Genomic DNA, 14,637 nt, shown 5'->3' with positions numbered 1-14,637 from the left:
ATTAACTAGAGAGGGGCATGAGAGTTTGCTAAATAATACAAGTTTTATCTTTATTGGGATTGTGGTCACCAAATCTCAAATGATACACTTAAAATCTGTGCATTTTATTGGATGAAAATTATACCTGTTTTTAAGAAGATTCTATCTATCTACTGGATTTTAAAATTAAGTATAATGTACCACACTACAGAGAGAATCTAATGCATCTTACTACCATTAAAAACCAACACATACAATTGAATGGTTACCAGAAAGAAATGGGGGTGGGGAGATGGCAAAGTGGTTAAAGAGGGTCAAATACACGGTCAGAGAAGAAAAACTAAGACTTTGAGTGGTGAGCATGCAATAGTACACAGATGTCAGGTTAAAATCTTATATGTGAAAATTATATATTAACCAAGGTTACTCCAATAAATTTAATTTAAAAAACCAACACAGGCCATTCAGAAAGCAGATATGAAATTTTAATTCACTGTAGGTATTTCTCTGACCATTGTCTATATTATAAACTTTTCTTATGTCGTCACACAGATACATTTTTTATAAGACAGTTTTTCTATCAAGTACTGTGTACCACACCACCATTCCATTTAACTAGTTAAGGGCATATTATAAATATCATGAGCCATTGGTTAAATATAAATAGAGAAGTCAATACATATGCTAGAAAGTTTAAATTAAAAAAATTTAAGGCTAAACATGAAAGGTTACACATCTTCTTTAATTCTACATATGACATCACCATGACAAATTACAATAAAATTTTAAGTGCTTTCAGATGATGGTACATTCAGATTTCTAACATCCAATTACTTTCATTTCAACAATTTGCACTCCACACTGCATTTTCATTCTGGAGTAGACCAGCTTTTGACCTACAGACCAAGTTGTTTGTGTAGTGAGAATTACTGTGTTGATCATGACCACAGGAAACTAAATTTATATTTACTGCACTATACAGAGATGAGACTTTTAAGTATAATATGGAACTCTTCAGGGTGGTGTTCAAAAGAAATTCAAATGGTAGCCTGAAAATGGGTTTTAATTGCTACTGCATTCAATATTTCATATTAAAAAGTCTTTGTCAAAGCATTTAGAAATATATAGCACAGACTTCCCCCCTTCAAAAATGCTGCCTAGAAGAGAAGTTCCAAGCTGATGGGGAAAAGAACAACAAAAAAACAACAAAAAAACCCTACAAACAAAAAACTAGGGGGAAAAGACCTCAGAAAACAAACATATGATGTTCTGAGCTGCAATCTTCCTGAGTTTGTTTTTCAACTGGAAAAGTTTTGCAGTCAGTTCTATGGTGCTTTAGTGTCCAGTCCATAGGGAGTTCTTGAATATCTAGTTCATATTCTACAGAAATCTGAGAGGACTACTAAACACCCTTCAACTAATTACACAAGGGAAAGCTGATCATGTTTTGTATTAAAATCTCTATGAACAAACATAGTCATGGTTATTTAACAGTGTTGCTAGAATAAGTAATGAAAATATATGCACAGCTGTACACAGATCACCATTAAACACAAGAACAAAATGCCATTTGATGCAAATCAAGTAAGATCCCAAAAAGCCAATCTGAATGTTTACTTTCATTTACTTTGATATGGCATTAGAAGAGACTGTATATAATTATGGAGACTGCTGCAAATGACACTTGATGCTACTAAGTGATCTATTAAGCACCAGGCATGCAAAATACCTTTTAAAATTTCTCACATGTATAGCTCAACATTCCTATTTATAAGCTACATTATGTTTAAAGCATTTAGTAATTTTTAAACCAAATATTTTAATTGACCTATGTCTAAGTGGGGAAAAACGAAAACTTTCTCCCTTGTCTCAATACCCAAAGGTAAGGCTTACTCCCCAAACTGGTATTTTAAATTATGTTATCCTTAAAATTCCAAGTGATGAAATTTCTTATCACTATGAAATCAGAAGTATGATGTACCAGCAGCAGTCTACCGCCCACACACTTAGATGCCAAGCCTTAGGAATTACATAAGAATGATGTGCTGGTGGCTAGAGAGGACACGAGTTAAACATATCCATCTTTTTATTCTAGATCTTTTTATTTCAAACTAAATAAAGCTTTTCATTAACACAAACTAAGAACATTCTTTTTTCTTTATTTAACATCAATAGGAGAGTACATAAAACTAAAAACCTTTATTGTCTTCAAGTGTGTGGCAAAATAGAAATGTTTCAATGACATTAAGCAATCGGGTAAAGAAGGGAGTAGTTTGTTTTTCCATTTCAAAAGCATTCCAGATAATCCCAAACACAAATTCAGATTGCTTGGTTCTTGGTCATTTATGGCTTAAAGTACTGCATTTGAAAACCTCAGGATAAAACAAATTTATATGAATAATGCATAGATTGTATATCTAGGAAATCATGCAATAAACATTCTCATGCACACTGGAACCTTAGTGACAAAATGAGCCTGCAAGTGTAAACAGTAATGTTTCTTTCACCGAGAAAATACACCCAGCAAGATCCTTGCTTTTGACCTATTCAAGATCCTACTTGCCAAGTCCTCATTTTCTCAGACTGATTCAAGAAGCCAATGTCACATGACATCTGCAATAAGGAACTTGCCTTATTTAACGGACTTGCCTCAAGTGCAGGCACTGTGAGGTCTAAGCTAGGCAGAACACTCTCATTATCTTACCACCCTATTGCCACATCAATTGGATTCTTGACTAGCTGGAAGATCAAATGGGTAAATGCTTAGAATGGCTCACTGGAAATGTTTTAATTTTAGTATCTTTTAAAAATCTATCTGTCTTGCCCTGGCCATTGTGACTCAGTAGGTTGGAGTGTTGTTCCACTGACCAAAAGGTTGCAGGTTTGATTCCCAGTCCGGGTAGGTACCCAGGTTGTAGATTTGATCCCTGGTCGGGGCTCATACAAGGCGGCAACCAATCAATGTTTCTCTCTCTCACCCCTCTCCCCTTCCTCTATCTCTAAAAGCAATGAAAAAAATGTCCTTGGGTGATAAAAAAAAATAAAAAAAATAATAAATTAAAAAAAATCTGTCCTTTAAATCTATTTCACTTGAGAATTGCCAGGGTAAGATTCATTCACTATTCCTGGTTTTGATATGCCCCTACAACATGAGAATTAAACTGAACTACAATAATTGTAATGTCATCTCTGTACATCCGAGCAAGCTCTTCAGGAAGACTGAGCATTTTGGAGAGGCGCTCGTGATCAACACTCCCAAACTCGTTGTTGCCCACAGCATGGCGAATAAGATGGGTTGCTGCATTCTGATCCTCAAATACTGAGGACATCTTGGCTCTCCTTTCTGTTAACAGGCTGTGCATCTGGCCCAGGGTCACCTTGTAGCCACCAACGGCTATTGGCTGTTGGTGGTGCATGCCCGTTAGATACTCACCCACAATCCGAACCACATCCTGCCTATGCATTGTCTCCCACAACCCATCAGTTGCCAACACTAGAAACTTATCCTGTGGCCTTAATCGGTGGTAGGTTACCTCTGGCTCAGCAGTGAGATAAGGAGGTGTATAATAATTAGGAGGGATGAACTTGGTATATTCATTGTCATTCAACTGGTCTGGGCCAGATTCTATCACTCTCTTTTGAAGGTCAATGCTCCATTTGAACTTTACATCTCCAAAAGCCCTAAAAGGCATCAGTAAGCCAAGCAGTCGATCTTGTTTCACCACACTCTTGGCCTCATTCTTTGGATGTTCCAATTTCAGCCGTTCCACTTCGCTTTCATTCTGAGCATTGTGGTCATTAGAGAGAGTGACTGCTGACCAAGAGCCATCCTCTTCCTGCACACCCAGCATGGCTCTGCTATCGCCAGTATTGGCCACATGAAGGTCGACACCATCTACATGGGCCACACAAGCGGTGGCCCCAGAAAATGCGACACGAAGCACCAGGTAGTTGAGGAAAGAATTGGGATCACCAACCTGAGCTTCCAAGGAGATGTCATTATCAAGCCTCTTGAAAGCATTAATTAAAGCCTCCTTAACATCAATATCAGCTGACTCTCCAGTGTTGAGGTCTATAAGCTCTTGCCAGTAAGTCCTCAAGCTGTTGAAGTACAATTTGGATGCTTCCTTACTGAAATAATCATTGGGGTGTTTGTGCCACTGGAGAATGGGTAGCAGTGCCCGACCACTCTCCACTGCATTTTCAATCTCTAGCAAAGTCTCATGGGGTAACAAAGAGACAGCAATATAATAAAAGAGTCTTTCACTGACTGCTTGGGAACAAGCACAGCCTGCATGGCCATCAAAAACCCCCAAAAGCATCCCTCTAGTCTGCAAGCAGGTTGCTGCACTTCTCCGGTCCTCAATGGGTGCATTTGCAGGTAGCTGATTACTGTCAAATCCAAGGACAGAACTGACATTTTTGCCATCAAATTCTGGCACTTTGAAACTGTATTCATTAGCTTTCAGGATGCTGTTGACTTGTGGAGGCGTGAGGTAAAATTTCTGTGGTGTAGAAACATATCTCCTTCCTTGGGTGTATTGCCACCAGTTCTCCTTTGGCCTGGAAAAGGTTGCATAGGCTGGATGGGGTGTATACCTCAGGCGACTCTGAGGAATGTAAGGAGGTGAGCAGCAGAGGTGTTTGTGGTGGCAGTAACACGCAGTGCCATAGATTCTGCTCAGTTCACAGTTACGAATCATAGGAAAAAACATTTGAGTTGGTGCTGGCATGGCATCAGAGAACAGTGGCAGGCTGGAACTTCGGACTGGGATTCCTACAATGCAAATCACACAGGTACAAAGAAAAAGTTATATTTCAGATTACTTAACCTATCTTTGCTTTTATAGCAAATATTTAGCAGCTGAGTCTACTTACTAAGCCCTGTGCTAAGAGGCACTTTATTTTATGCCCACATAATGTACTATTGCTACAGGGTATATTCTGTTGAGCACTTCCCAATCCTTTATGGACCCAGGATTGAATGGTAGTTCAGCTTTTCTTTTCTGTTTTCATTATTTCTTTGTGTAGCACAAACTGTGCACAGTGTATAATAGATTTAGCTGGGGAGAGATAAGAAGATGAGTGTTACATAACATTATACAGTAGCAGTCTACCTGGCCAATCACCCTTCTTCCTCTATATCTTTAAAAAAAAAAAAAGCCTTGGATCTCTCATATTGCTCAGGGATTTTTCCCATTTACGAACATCCTATTTCTAGACTTGTGGTCAATTGGCAGCATTTAATTATACATGGCTATGACCAAGAAAGTGTTAGGATGAATCCCCAACATAAGTATATTCATATACTTAAGTTATACACATATACTATTATATTAATAAAATGTTCATTATAACATACACGAACATTATACATAATAAGGACAAATGTCAATGTTGCCTTCCCACACCCCAGTGAACAGTTGTGCAAACAATGTTTCTTAGACCACTGCACCAATTTGGTGAGCTTAGGGACTTAGTTCTTCCAACTTGCCAGATTAGTCCTGTAAAAGCTGGCTCACCTCCTTGGGCCTCATTAACCTAACATGTAATTGAACACACCAGAACAGATTCTAACTAAGGATCACTTTATAAGTGTTGAAGTGAGGCTTTAAAATCAAATGTGTGTTTTATTTATTCATATTCAATTGTACTGTGTCCTTCATGATAAAAAAGTTTAAGATAATTTATGCAAGAAAAATATCTCCCTTCTTCCTCAGTATTTCCCCTGAATTCTTAAGGTATTGCCTCAAAGTATTCATGTGGCCTATAAAGAAATAGGCTTTACAAATGCTTTAAATAAGAAAATAAACAAAAAAAATAAGGAAGTAAAACCAACTTAATTTTATATCAGCTATCCCTTCTAAAGGTTAAATCTATTAAGAAAAAAAGAATTATGAATATCACAGAGTGTTAACTATACATTATATATTGGTTTTAGTGTTCCCTCTTTTGAGGAGTAATTAGAGAAAAAGTGGTAAGTGGGCTGTCAGGGGCGGCGGGGCAGAGAAAAACAAACACTGAATGATAACTGATCCTTATTCGCTTCTGAAATAAGCACCATATACGCCAGTCATACAGAATCCCTTTTGAAAGTGAGAGTATCATTTTAACTGCACTCTTTAAGTAGGGATTTGTATACCAAGTTAAAGACAAGATTAAGCAATAAAAGGTAATGATTAGAATTTTGGAAATAAGATCAATAACTAAATAAGCATTCTGAAATGCAGTAATAAAAAATAGAAATGCCACAAGAAGAGTAATCTATCAACACTAACCACTTAAATAATAGTACTTTAGACTGAATACCTGAAAGTCATCCAGAGGTTAAGTATATATGACTGAGCCAGGAGATGTGCTCAAATGTTGGGTCACATGACACTGGTATCCAGACAAACCATATCTCCTGTTAGGTTTGTACACAGAAAGCATATTAACTCATACCCTGCTCTGTATAAAGATTTTCTACTATTAAAAATGTAAACAGATGCCAATCTTAATGAACAGAGAGTTTCCTCTTAACTTTATACAAGTTTGTATTTGTATTTGTGCTTACTTTAAAATGTAAGAATCCTACATGAAAAAAATGAGCATTTCTGATGGAATGTAGATTGAATCAAAGTACTATGTGTCTGCCCTTGGAAAAAGGAGTTTGATTGGTAACAGGATTTCATTATAAAGGGTGGGGCAAAAGTAGGCGAACAGTTGCTCATATGGGAAATAATACAATAATTAGTAATAAACTAAAAAAACTGTTTCACGTACTCACTGTAAATCTACTTTTGTCCTACTCTGTATGACATCTAATCAAGGAATAAGAAGTCCCAGACAACCTGTACTTTCCTTACATTGCTTTGTCTTGAAAAAAATGTATGATTTTTTAGTAGATTGCAAAATGAATGAAATATTATTGCAAAAGAACTGAGTCATGCAGCAAATGTCTGGACTAATCCACTACATTCAAACCGCAAGCAATGAAAAACTTAAATAACATACTACATTTTTTTATTCAAAGCAAAGGCTCTCAAGATTGAAAACAAAAAAGCAGAGGGTGAATTTTATCAACTGTATCTTTCACTTATTCAGGTTAGCATATGGACTGAGATTGCATCCCAATCCACCAACTCCCAGCATGCCTTCATAAGACACATTCTTAAAAAAAAAAAAGACATTCTTAGGGAAGTTGAAATTCATGAAACCCTGCTCTGTAATTAGTAAGTGTCATCATCATAAGCACAAGTGATATATTCTCTCCATCAGACTTTGAAGTCAAAGTACTTCAAATGTTTTCAGAAACCATAAGTAAGCAAACACTGAGTACCTTTCTAAATATTAGGTGACTCAACAACAACAAAAACCCCATAAAAACAACTTTTGTTGAACTAGTTAAATAAACAAAATAGGAAGCTCTTGATAAGCCAAGAATAGCAACAAGGTAGTTATTGGTAAACTGGAGCAGTGTTGAATTTTCAAATTATTTCTGACTATGTTTTCACTGAAAAGCTCCCATCCTATGATCCGCACTGAGCCACATTATATGCACCATCTTCGTCTTAGACTGATTTTGCCAATGACTAATAAGAAAAGATGCGTTGCAACCAGAAACTGGAAAGAGACCCATTCTTACTGATGTGCTCGGCGCAGCCCGTGCCAAGAAATGATTCCACTTCAATAATCCCACCAAACAAATTAATTAGAAAATGCTGTCATTGCACCGACTCTGGAGCTCTTTAGCTTTGCAAGGCTTTTGGTTTAAGTGGGAAAAAATGCTATACTAGTTATTAAATGTGTCAGGACCTCAGTTTATGTAATCCGATTGCATTAAACATCCTGCATAAAGACTGCGATTTTTCAGCATTTTCTGGAACTACCTAGCCATTTCACAGCTCCCGTTACTGTTATCGCTCCAAGAATGAAGAAACCAGTTTCCTTCAGAACATACAAAACCCCAAGCCAGCACTTGTTTGATTAGATCCTTTTGTCCCTACCTGGAAATAGCAGTCACCAAAGCATCAAAGCTATCCGGTCCAGGAAATCTTTGTCCTCTCTTCTACCTACCTCGCCCCTTAATTCCACACACAGAATCAGTCACCATCCTTCCTGGGTACCCTACGCAAGGTAAAGTGAATACCTACCAATTCGTCTGGGCCCGGGACACACACACATTCTCCTGTCATCACAACACGGAGCCGACAACATCCACAACCCGCGCGGACAGCAGCAGCGACAGCAGCACCGGCCCATTGAAAGCAAGGCAGAGATGCATATTAGAGGAGGCGGGGGAGGAGGAAGCCGGGGGGGGGGGGGGGGAGGGGCGAGGTCTCGTTCTAGCTGGCGAAAGGGGCCGGGCTGGGAGGGGGCGGAAGAGGACTGATGGAGAAAGGGGTGGGGACAAAAGGGAAACCAAATAAACCAACCCACCCCGCGGGAAAAGCAGAGCCACAGCCCAAGGCGGCGGGGGCCCAGACACGAGCAGAAGCACGCCTTGGGACCAGCCCTTCCATCCAGTCCGGGCGCGGAGCCCACGGGCGCGTTGTATCCTCCGCCCGGCCCCACGCGGTCACGGCTTCGGTCTAGACCAGAGGCAGCCCGCGGCAGGCTTCCCGTAGAGTCTCCCTGGACCCCGTGGTGTGTAAGGGGAAACCCTCGGGGGCACAGACGACGCATCGCCCGCGAGCACCCCCCTCCCCGAGCTCACCCTTCCGCGGGTCCCCACAGCGTCCCAGTACAAACAGCAGACGCGCGCCACCGCCCCCATCCCGAGTCCTTGGCGCCCCCCAGCGCCGCCAGGCCAGCCCGCTCGCCGCTCCACTGCCCCGCGCTCACCTGGCGCTCCGAGGCCCGCCCCTCCCCAGCCGCCAGTCCTCCCACCGTACGCTCGTGGCCGCCGTGCCCCGCACACCGGCACCCCCTTCACAACTCGGCGGGTGGAGGATTCAGACGGAGTGGCGTGGGGCCGGTCTAGGGAATACGAACCGGGCACGGCAGGAGAGCCGCTTCTTCCCGAGGAGACGGCCGCGGCGGCAGCACCACCCCACGCTCCTTTCACACAGGCGGATGCAACTCTCCCAACCGCGGCTCCTCGCCCCGGGCAGGCCCACTCTGCACCCCCGCCCCCGGCCCTGCACAGCCGGCCGCCACCCTGTCCCGCCCCGCCCGCGCGTTCCAGCAGGGCCGCTTCCCAGCTCGCGATTGGCTGCGCAGCGGTGAGGAGGCGGGGACGAGGAGAGCCTGCCAAGACGGGCGGGCGAAAAAGCGGCGCGCGCCCAGCCAGCCTTGTGACGTAGTGGGGGTCAGACAATCTTTTCCATTCGGCACTGGCTGCCCATTGGTTCTACCCGCCCGCCTCACGTGACCGCGTCCCGCGTGCAGTGGAAGGTGGGGCGGTGCCGTGCGAGGGAACAGAGACCTGCGGGGCTGGGCGTCGGTGAGCGGGTGGGTGGTGGTGACAAGGTTGGCGGTGGGCCGGGAAGAGAGGAAGTACTTGGGCCGGCCCCAGTATCCCCACGGGTGTGGGGCCCAGGGGATCGGCTGCTCCCTGCCAGGCGGGCTTCCGCGAAACCCTCTCACCTCGGCGGGGGACCTGCAGTAGGTATGGCCGGCCTGGCGGCCGAGTGTCCCACGCCCCTCGCTGGTGGGCTCAGACTTCTTGGGATAGGTAGGGTCCGGGGACAGCTCCCTGCTGAACAGGGCCCTAAAATCCTTGTTGCCCCAACCTGGAATATAAAGCACAGCATCCTGAGAGTGTCTGTTGCCTCATTCATTTGATACTTTGCAGAGTTTAGGAGCATTAACTCGGATGTTTTGTGGACTCCTCTCAAGGGCCCAGGGAGAGGAAACTGGTCTAAACTAAAGCACGAGGAAGTTCTGATGAAGGAATTCTTGCCCCTGTAGGGTTGGTGCGTGCGTGCTCAGGTTTTCTGAATGGCTTTGAAATCAGTATCGTGTCTTTTGCCTTGAATGGTTACAAGGAAGAGGGTAGAATCAGTCTGCACAAGTGGGAAGAACACTCGACTTGGAGGACCTTCAAGTCGTTTTCGCTTTATGAGACTCAGTTTCCACTTCTGTTAGGTTAGGTTTGGAGTGGCATTGGCATTCTCTGATAAGAAGACATGTCAAGGGCTTCTTCACTTGCCTCCTTCCACACAGATCCCCTCTGTAAGGGTAGTGCGTTCTGAAAGCTTCCGTGGAGATACCAGGTAGATCATTGCACTTATCCTGCCTAGTGTTAAACAGTTTACTTTGATTTATTAAGCATATCTGTTTACTAGCCAACAAAGTCCACAAAGTGACGTGGACTGGATAGAAAAACTGTCATGTTAACAGTATTGTGGAGTTTTATTTTTATTAATCTTGAATTATGTGGCTTTTATGTAACTAAGAAAGGACTTGATATACAGGAAACGACCAGAAACTGGTTTTTCATAATCCGCCTGGGTCTTTCCAGCTGCCTCCTGTTTTCTTTAAATAAATTAGAGCAAAGCCTTTTTGCCCATTCCTAGGCTACCCATGAACTCTCGTGGCTGCTCTCTGTGGCTTTTGTCCTGCCTCACTTCACCCCTTCCTTTCTACTTTCTAAAGGAGCTTTCCATAAATTTGAAGAAATTTGTCCTTTTTCATGTTGATTATTTGATTAACACATCGGGTTTTCTCTTGTCTCACAGAGGCAGCATTGTGTGGTATAGTGTGTTAGAGCATGGCCGGAGCCACTGCCAGGTTTCCAGTCCCACCTCTGCAGTTTACTGTTTCGGGTCTTGGGCAACATCTTTTTGGCTCAGTTCTCCCATATGGAAGATGATAGGAATAAAAATAGTCATAAAAAGTAAAAATATTAAAGATGGCATTGAGTTGATGTAAATGTATATCATAATAAGAAAATTCAAAGCAGCAGAAGTAAGAGCTAGGTAAGTAGGGCTCATATTAATATATTCTAGACATGTGTCCAGGTCAGTGTGTCTGTTTTACATTAAGAACTCCTAGAAAGTAGGAGACCCAAACCACCAAGTGCACGATGTTCTACAGTTAGATTACGTATTGGCAGATGTTATTAATAGACTGGAGAGTCTTATGTAAAGAGTGTCACTAGCTCTTAGCCTCTACTCTGCAGACATGAAGACCAGTTAGCTGAAGCTAAGAATGCATTTTTATTTTAAGTTTCTGCCTGAACTCAGAAATGAGATTTATACTAGGTGTGTCTGTTGTTGGTAAATATTTTTCTAATGATTGTGAAAGTAGAGTACTGAGACTCCAGAATGTCATCCCTTGGCATGGTGAGAATGGTTCCAGACACCCCTCTCCCTATGGATTCCAAAATCCATGGATGCTCAAGTCCTGCATATGAAATGGCATTCAACAAGGCGTACAGTCAGCCCTCTACATCCACAGATTCCCAACCACAGATCAAAAGTAACTTTTCAATCTACAGTTGGTTGAATCTACGAATACAAAACCCGTGGATATGGGAGGGCTGACTGTGCATCCAAGTTAATAACCTCTTCAAAGTTTATGTCATCTTGGTAGCATATACCTGATTTGACACCAACATTGCCATTATCCAGAGCACTTTTAAAATTACCTTTCCAAATTGTTTTTAGATTTGCACAGGAAACTACAACATGTTTCACTATAACCAGAACCTTGGTTTTTATTCCAAAATAATACTGATTTCTCCATCTTGTGACTCTTAGTTCTGAATGACCTGCCTGTTTCTGAAAAGGACACCCAATCTCAAATAACTGGTATTTGCCACCACTAAATATAGTAAAAAGAATTTGTCATGAGTATTGACAGCAATGCCAGGGTATTTCTGGAATCAGAATAAAAGTCCCCCAAAGTAATAGCTTTAAAATACTCATTTAGAGGTGTTAGTTTTTTCTACAGCTGCAAACTTGTATGGGTTTGTATATGTATGTTGCTTAAAAAGTCCCAGTGCTTCTGCAGAGGAAGTAACTGCTTGTACCATTGGGGGTACATGATTCTTTAGTGGCTCAGCTTGGTCTCCCCTCTGACCTGGCTTTCTTCTTGTCTCATGTAGCTCTGTTTGGCCACTCAGTAGGTTTGCTTTAAAAGTGCTGTTTGTCATCAACACATGGCCATCTGGCCAGGACTATGGTAGGTCCTTGAGTTTGGTGCTCTGACCCTACAGACCATTTTAGCCACCAGAACACCTGTTGACATCTGTTGACACTTGGAAGGTGCACTGAAACAACCTAGGATTGTTGTAGAGAAGGTAGGCAAGGAGAGAGGAAGGGACTTCAAAAATAGTGTGGTACAGAGAAAACACTGTGTAAGAGCACCAATTTGATACACACACACACACACACACACGCTTTCTGTTACAACAAAAACGCAAAGACCTTTCCTGATTGAGATCCTTAACACTTGGTCATTTTCTTGCCCTGGAATAAACCTGGAAATGAGCAAGTGCTTAATCACTTTGTCCTGGTGTTCTTGTGGGCGAGTGATAAAACCCTTGGGGTTACTGGAGGTTAGCTGTGGCAACATGGAGATGGCCCAGCAGAGTCTCAAGGGTGCCAGCCAGGAAGCTTAAAAAAGACCTGCACGTGGGTTTGAGGTGCTGTTGATCTGCTGGTTAATGACTTAACTGTCACCTTTGCCATAATCAGCAATTAGAGGGAAGAGAGGCTGGCCTACCACACTCTTCCTAGCTCCTACTTCCCTACAGGTCTTGGATAGGGAATCAACAAGTAATTTCAGAATGCATTAGCAATAGGTACCTGTTTTATTACCATCCCAGCACTGAGAGCTGCTTCTTTGAAACTTACGTTATTTAGAGCAATGCCCTAAGAATGTCAAATCATCTATAGGAAAGAAGCAACAGGCACTCTGGCTCATCTCTTGTGGGGCAGATGCTGTAGTTAGTGTTTTCACACTTAATATGTTAAAAGCATTTTGTCCTCATCAGAATTCATAAGACAATAGTATGTTCAAGGGGAAAGAAATAAAGCTTTATTCTGTTGCGAAATTAGGCGTATGTCTTCTGGCTAGTAGACCAGAAGTTTCTGAGCACTAGGTTAACATGACAAGATGAAAAATAAGGATCTGAGGTAGCTTAATTAGAGGGTTAGGTGCTTTTAGTAAGGACTGCAGCAGGTCTCTGGACCTGCAAAGGGTGAATAATTTGAAAATCTCTGTTGGTGGGGGTATCTTTGAATGCCGAGGATGCATGTATAAAGTGGGGAAGTCAGTGGTGGTGTTGCCTAGCCATAGGACAGTCTGGCAAGATTAATTTTTCTTTCAGTGTAGTTCTGTAGACTCCCCCAGAATGCAACGGGTAAAAGGTGAAAGAAGGACTTAAGGAGAACTGAGATGTTGGGGTGGGTCTGGAACACATTTTACAATAATTGTCAGGTCATGGGCACCTCTGAATCAAGTTATACCAATCTGCAGACTTCATCAGGAACTGCTATTCAATGACTCAAAAATAGCTGCTGGTTTGACACATCTGAGAAACTAAAACTCTTTGCTTACCTGTACACTTTTACTACTAGCATATAGGTTTCTCAAGAGCAGGGACCTTGTCTCTTAGGCACTGATTAGAAACCCCTGGCCTGGCATATAATGAAAATTAGCCACCCCTGTTCTAAATACATTGCCTTAGTATATATACTCATAATACTTGTGAGGTAAGTGTTATGTCCATTTCACAGGAAAGGAAACTGAGTCTTGATGAGGGTAATGTGCCTCAGGGTCACATAGGAAGGAGAAGAAGAATTCAGGGTCACACAGTGGGAAGCAGAAGAATCATTTACTGCAGCATTCTGAGACACTATGTTATAGTGACTGCTAATTCCACCTGTAACACAATAGGTGCCCAATAAGGAATGAACAAATTCATTTCAAATGAAAAAGCGGCCATGTTGCAACAGGTGAGTACTTTGGGATAAAGAACTAAAAGTTTTTTCACATTTTCATTATAGATTTGACGGCAAACTGTATCCTTGGAATTGCAGGATTTCCACCTATGCTTATTGTGTCTGGCCAGCAATAAATTTTTCAGAGCTCAGTGTATCACTACTGAATGACCACTCTTGTCAGAGTGCTGCATGGTTTCATTGGTGGTTGTGTTTTATTTTTTTAAATCCCCATCTGAGGATATACTCATTGATTTGAGAGAGAGAGAGAGAGAGAAACATCAATGTGAAAGAGAAGCATCTTTCACCTGCCTCTCATATGTGCCCCCACCAGGATTGAATCGTCCATCTAGGCGTGTGCCCCAACTGGAGATCGAACCTGCAACCTTGCAGTAAACATGATGCTGCAGCCAATTGAGCCAATGGCCAGGGCTGGTTGGTTATGCTTTTTCGGGAAAACCAATTGTGGCTATAAAAGCTTATTTTCCTTAGAAACCAGATATTTTGAGTATCGATAGATGAATATATAATGTAGTCAATTTATATCCTAGTAATAAACTTTAGTTGACTCTATGGTATGGAACAACTTAATCTGTATAGAGCTAACAGTTATGTTCAGCTTAAAGTGTTTTATTTTTAAGAGTGTCAGTAAGAATACTTCAAGGACAGAAAGGAGAGAAGTAAAAGACAAATGTTAATAACAGCTATTGGATTATATATCTAGTTTCTGCTAAGGTAAAATGGGATCTTGAAGTCTAATCAGAATAGCAGATTACTCAGGCAC

The 14,637-nt window shown here is 41.9% G+C and overlaps 1 protein-coding gene across 4 annotated transcripts; it reads right to left on the bottom strand.

Annotated features, from left to right (window-relative positions):
- Nucleotides 1-442: 442 nt before the first annotated feature.
- PDP1 (pyruvate dehyrogenase phosphatase catalytic subunit 1) lies at nucleotides 443-9,118 on the bottom strand. Of its 4 annotated transcripts, XM_036031250.1 has the most exons (5): nucleotides 8,956-9,040; nucleotides 8,115-8,149; nucleotides 6,289-6,385; nucleotides 5,381-5,520; nucleotides 443-4,756 (listed from the first exon to the last, which is right to left on the bottom strand). In XM_036031250.1, exon 5 carries the CDS (start codon nucleotides 4,710-4,712, stop codon nucleotides 3,099-3,101), a length of 1,614 nt encoding a protein of 537 aa, XP_035887143.1. In that variant the 5' UTR covers nucleotides 4,713-4,756; nucleotides 5,381-5,520; nucleotides 6,289-6,385; nucleotides 8,115-8,149; nucleotides 8,956-9,040; the 3' UTR covers nucleotides 443-3,098. The 4 variants fall into 4 exon arrangements, with proteins under 4 accessions (XP_035887143.1, XP_035887144.1, XP_028389429.1 ...); XM_036031251.1 differs by lacking the exon at nucleotides 5,381-5,520; XM_028533628.2 differs by lacking the exons at nucleotides 5,381-5,520; nucleotides 6,289-6,385 and having other exon boundaries at nucleotides 8,956-9,063.
- Nucleotides 9,119-14,637: the final 5,519 nt, after the last annotated feature.

Source organism: Phyllostomus discolor, chromosome 7 (genome assembly GCF_004126475.2).
Source record: "Phyllostomus discolor isolate MPI-MPIP mPhyDis1 chromosome 7, mPhyDis1.pri.v3, whole genome shotgun sequence".
Classification (NCBI taxonomy): domain Eukaryota; kingdom Metazoa; phylum Chordata; class Mammalia; order Chiroptera; family Phyllostomidae; genus Phyllostomus; species Phyllostomus discolor.
The sequence above is the reverse complement of the archived record's forward strand: the minus strand, read 5'-3'. Positions and strand labels throughout refer to the sequence as shown.

What these genes read in the sequence shown, in the direction of transcription:
- PDP1 (XM_028533628.2), bottom strand. Translation starts at nt 8,145, where the DNA reads ATGTGTGTGTGTCCCGGGCCCAGACGAATTG. An exon ending in TCCCGGGCCCAGACGAATTG is followed by an intron (nt 4,757 to 8,114) that starts GTAGGTATTCAC and finishes TTTGCATTGTAG; the next exon opens with GAATCCCAGTCCGAAGTTCC.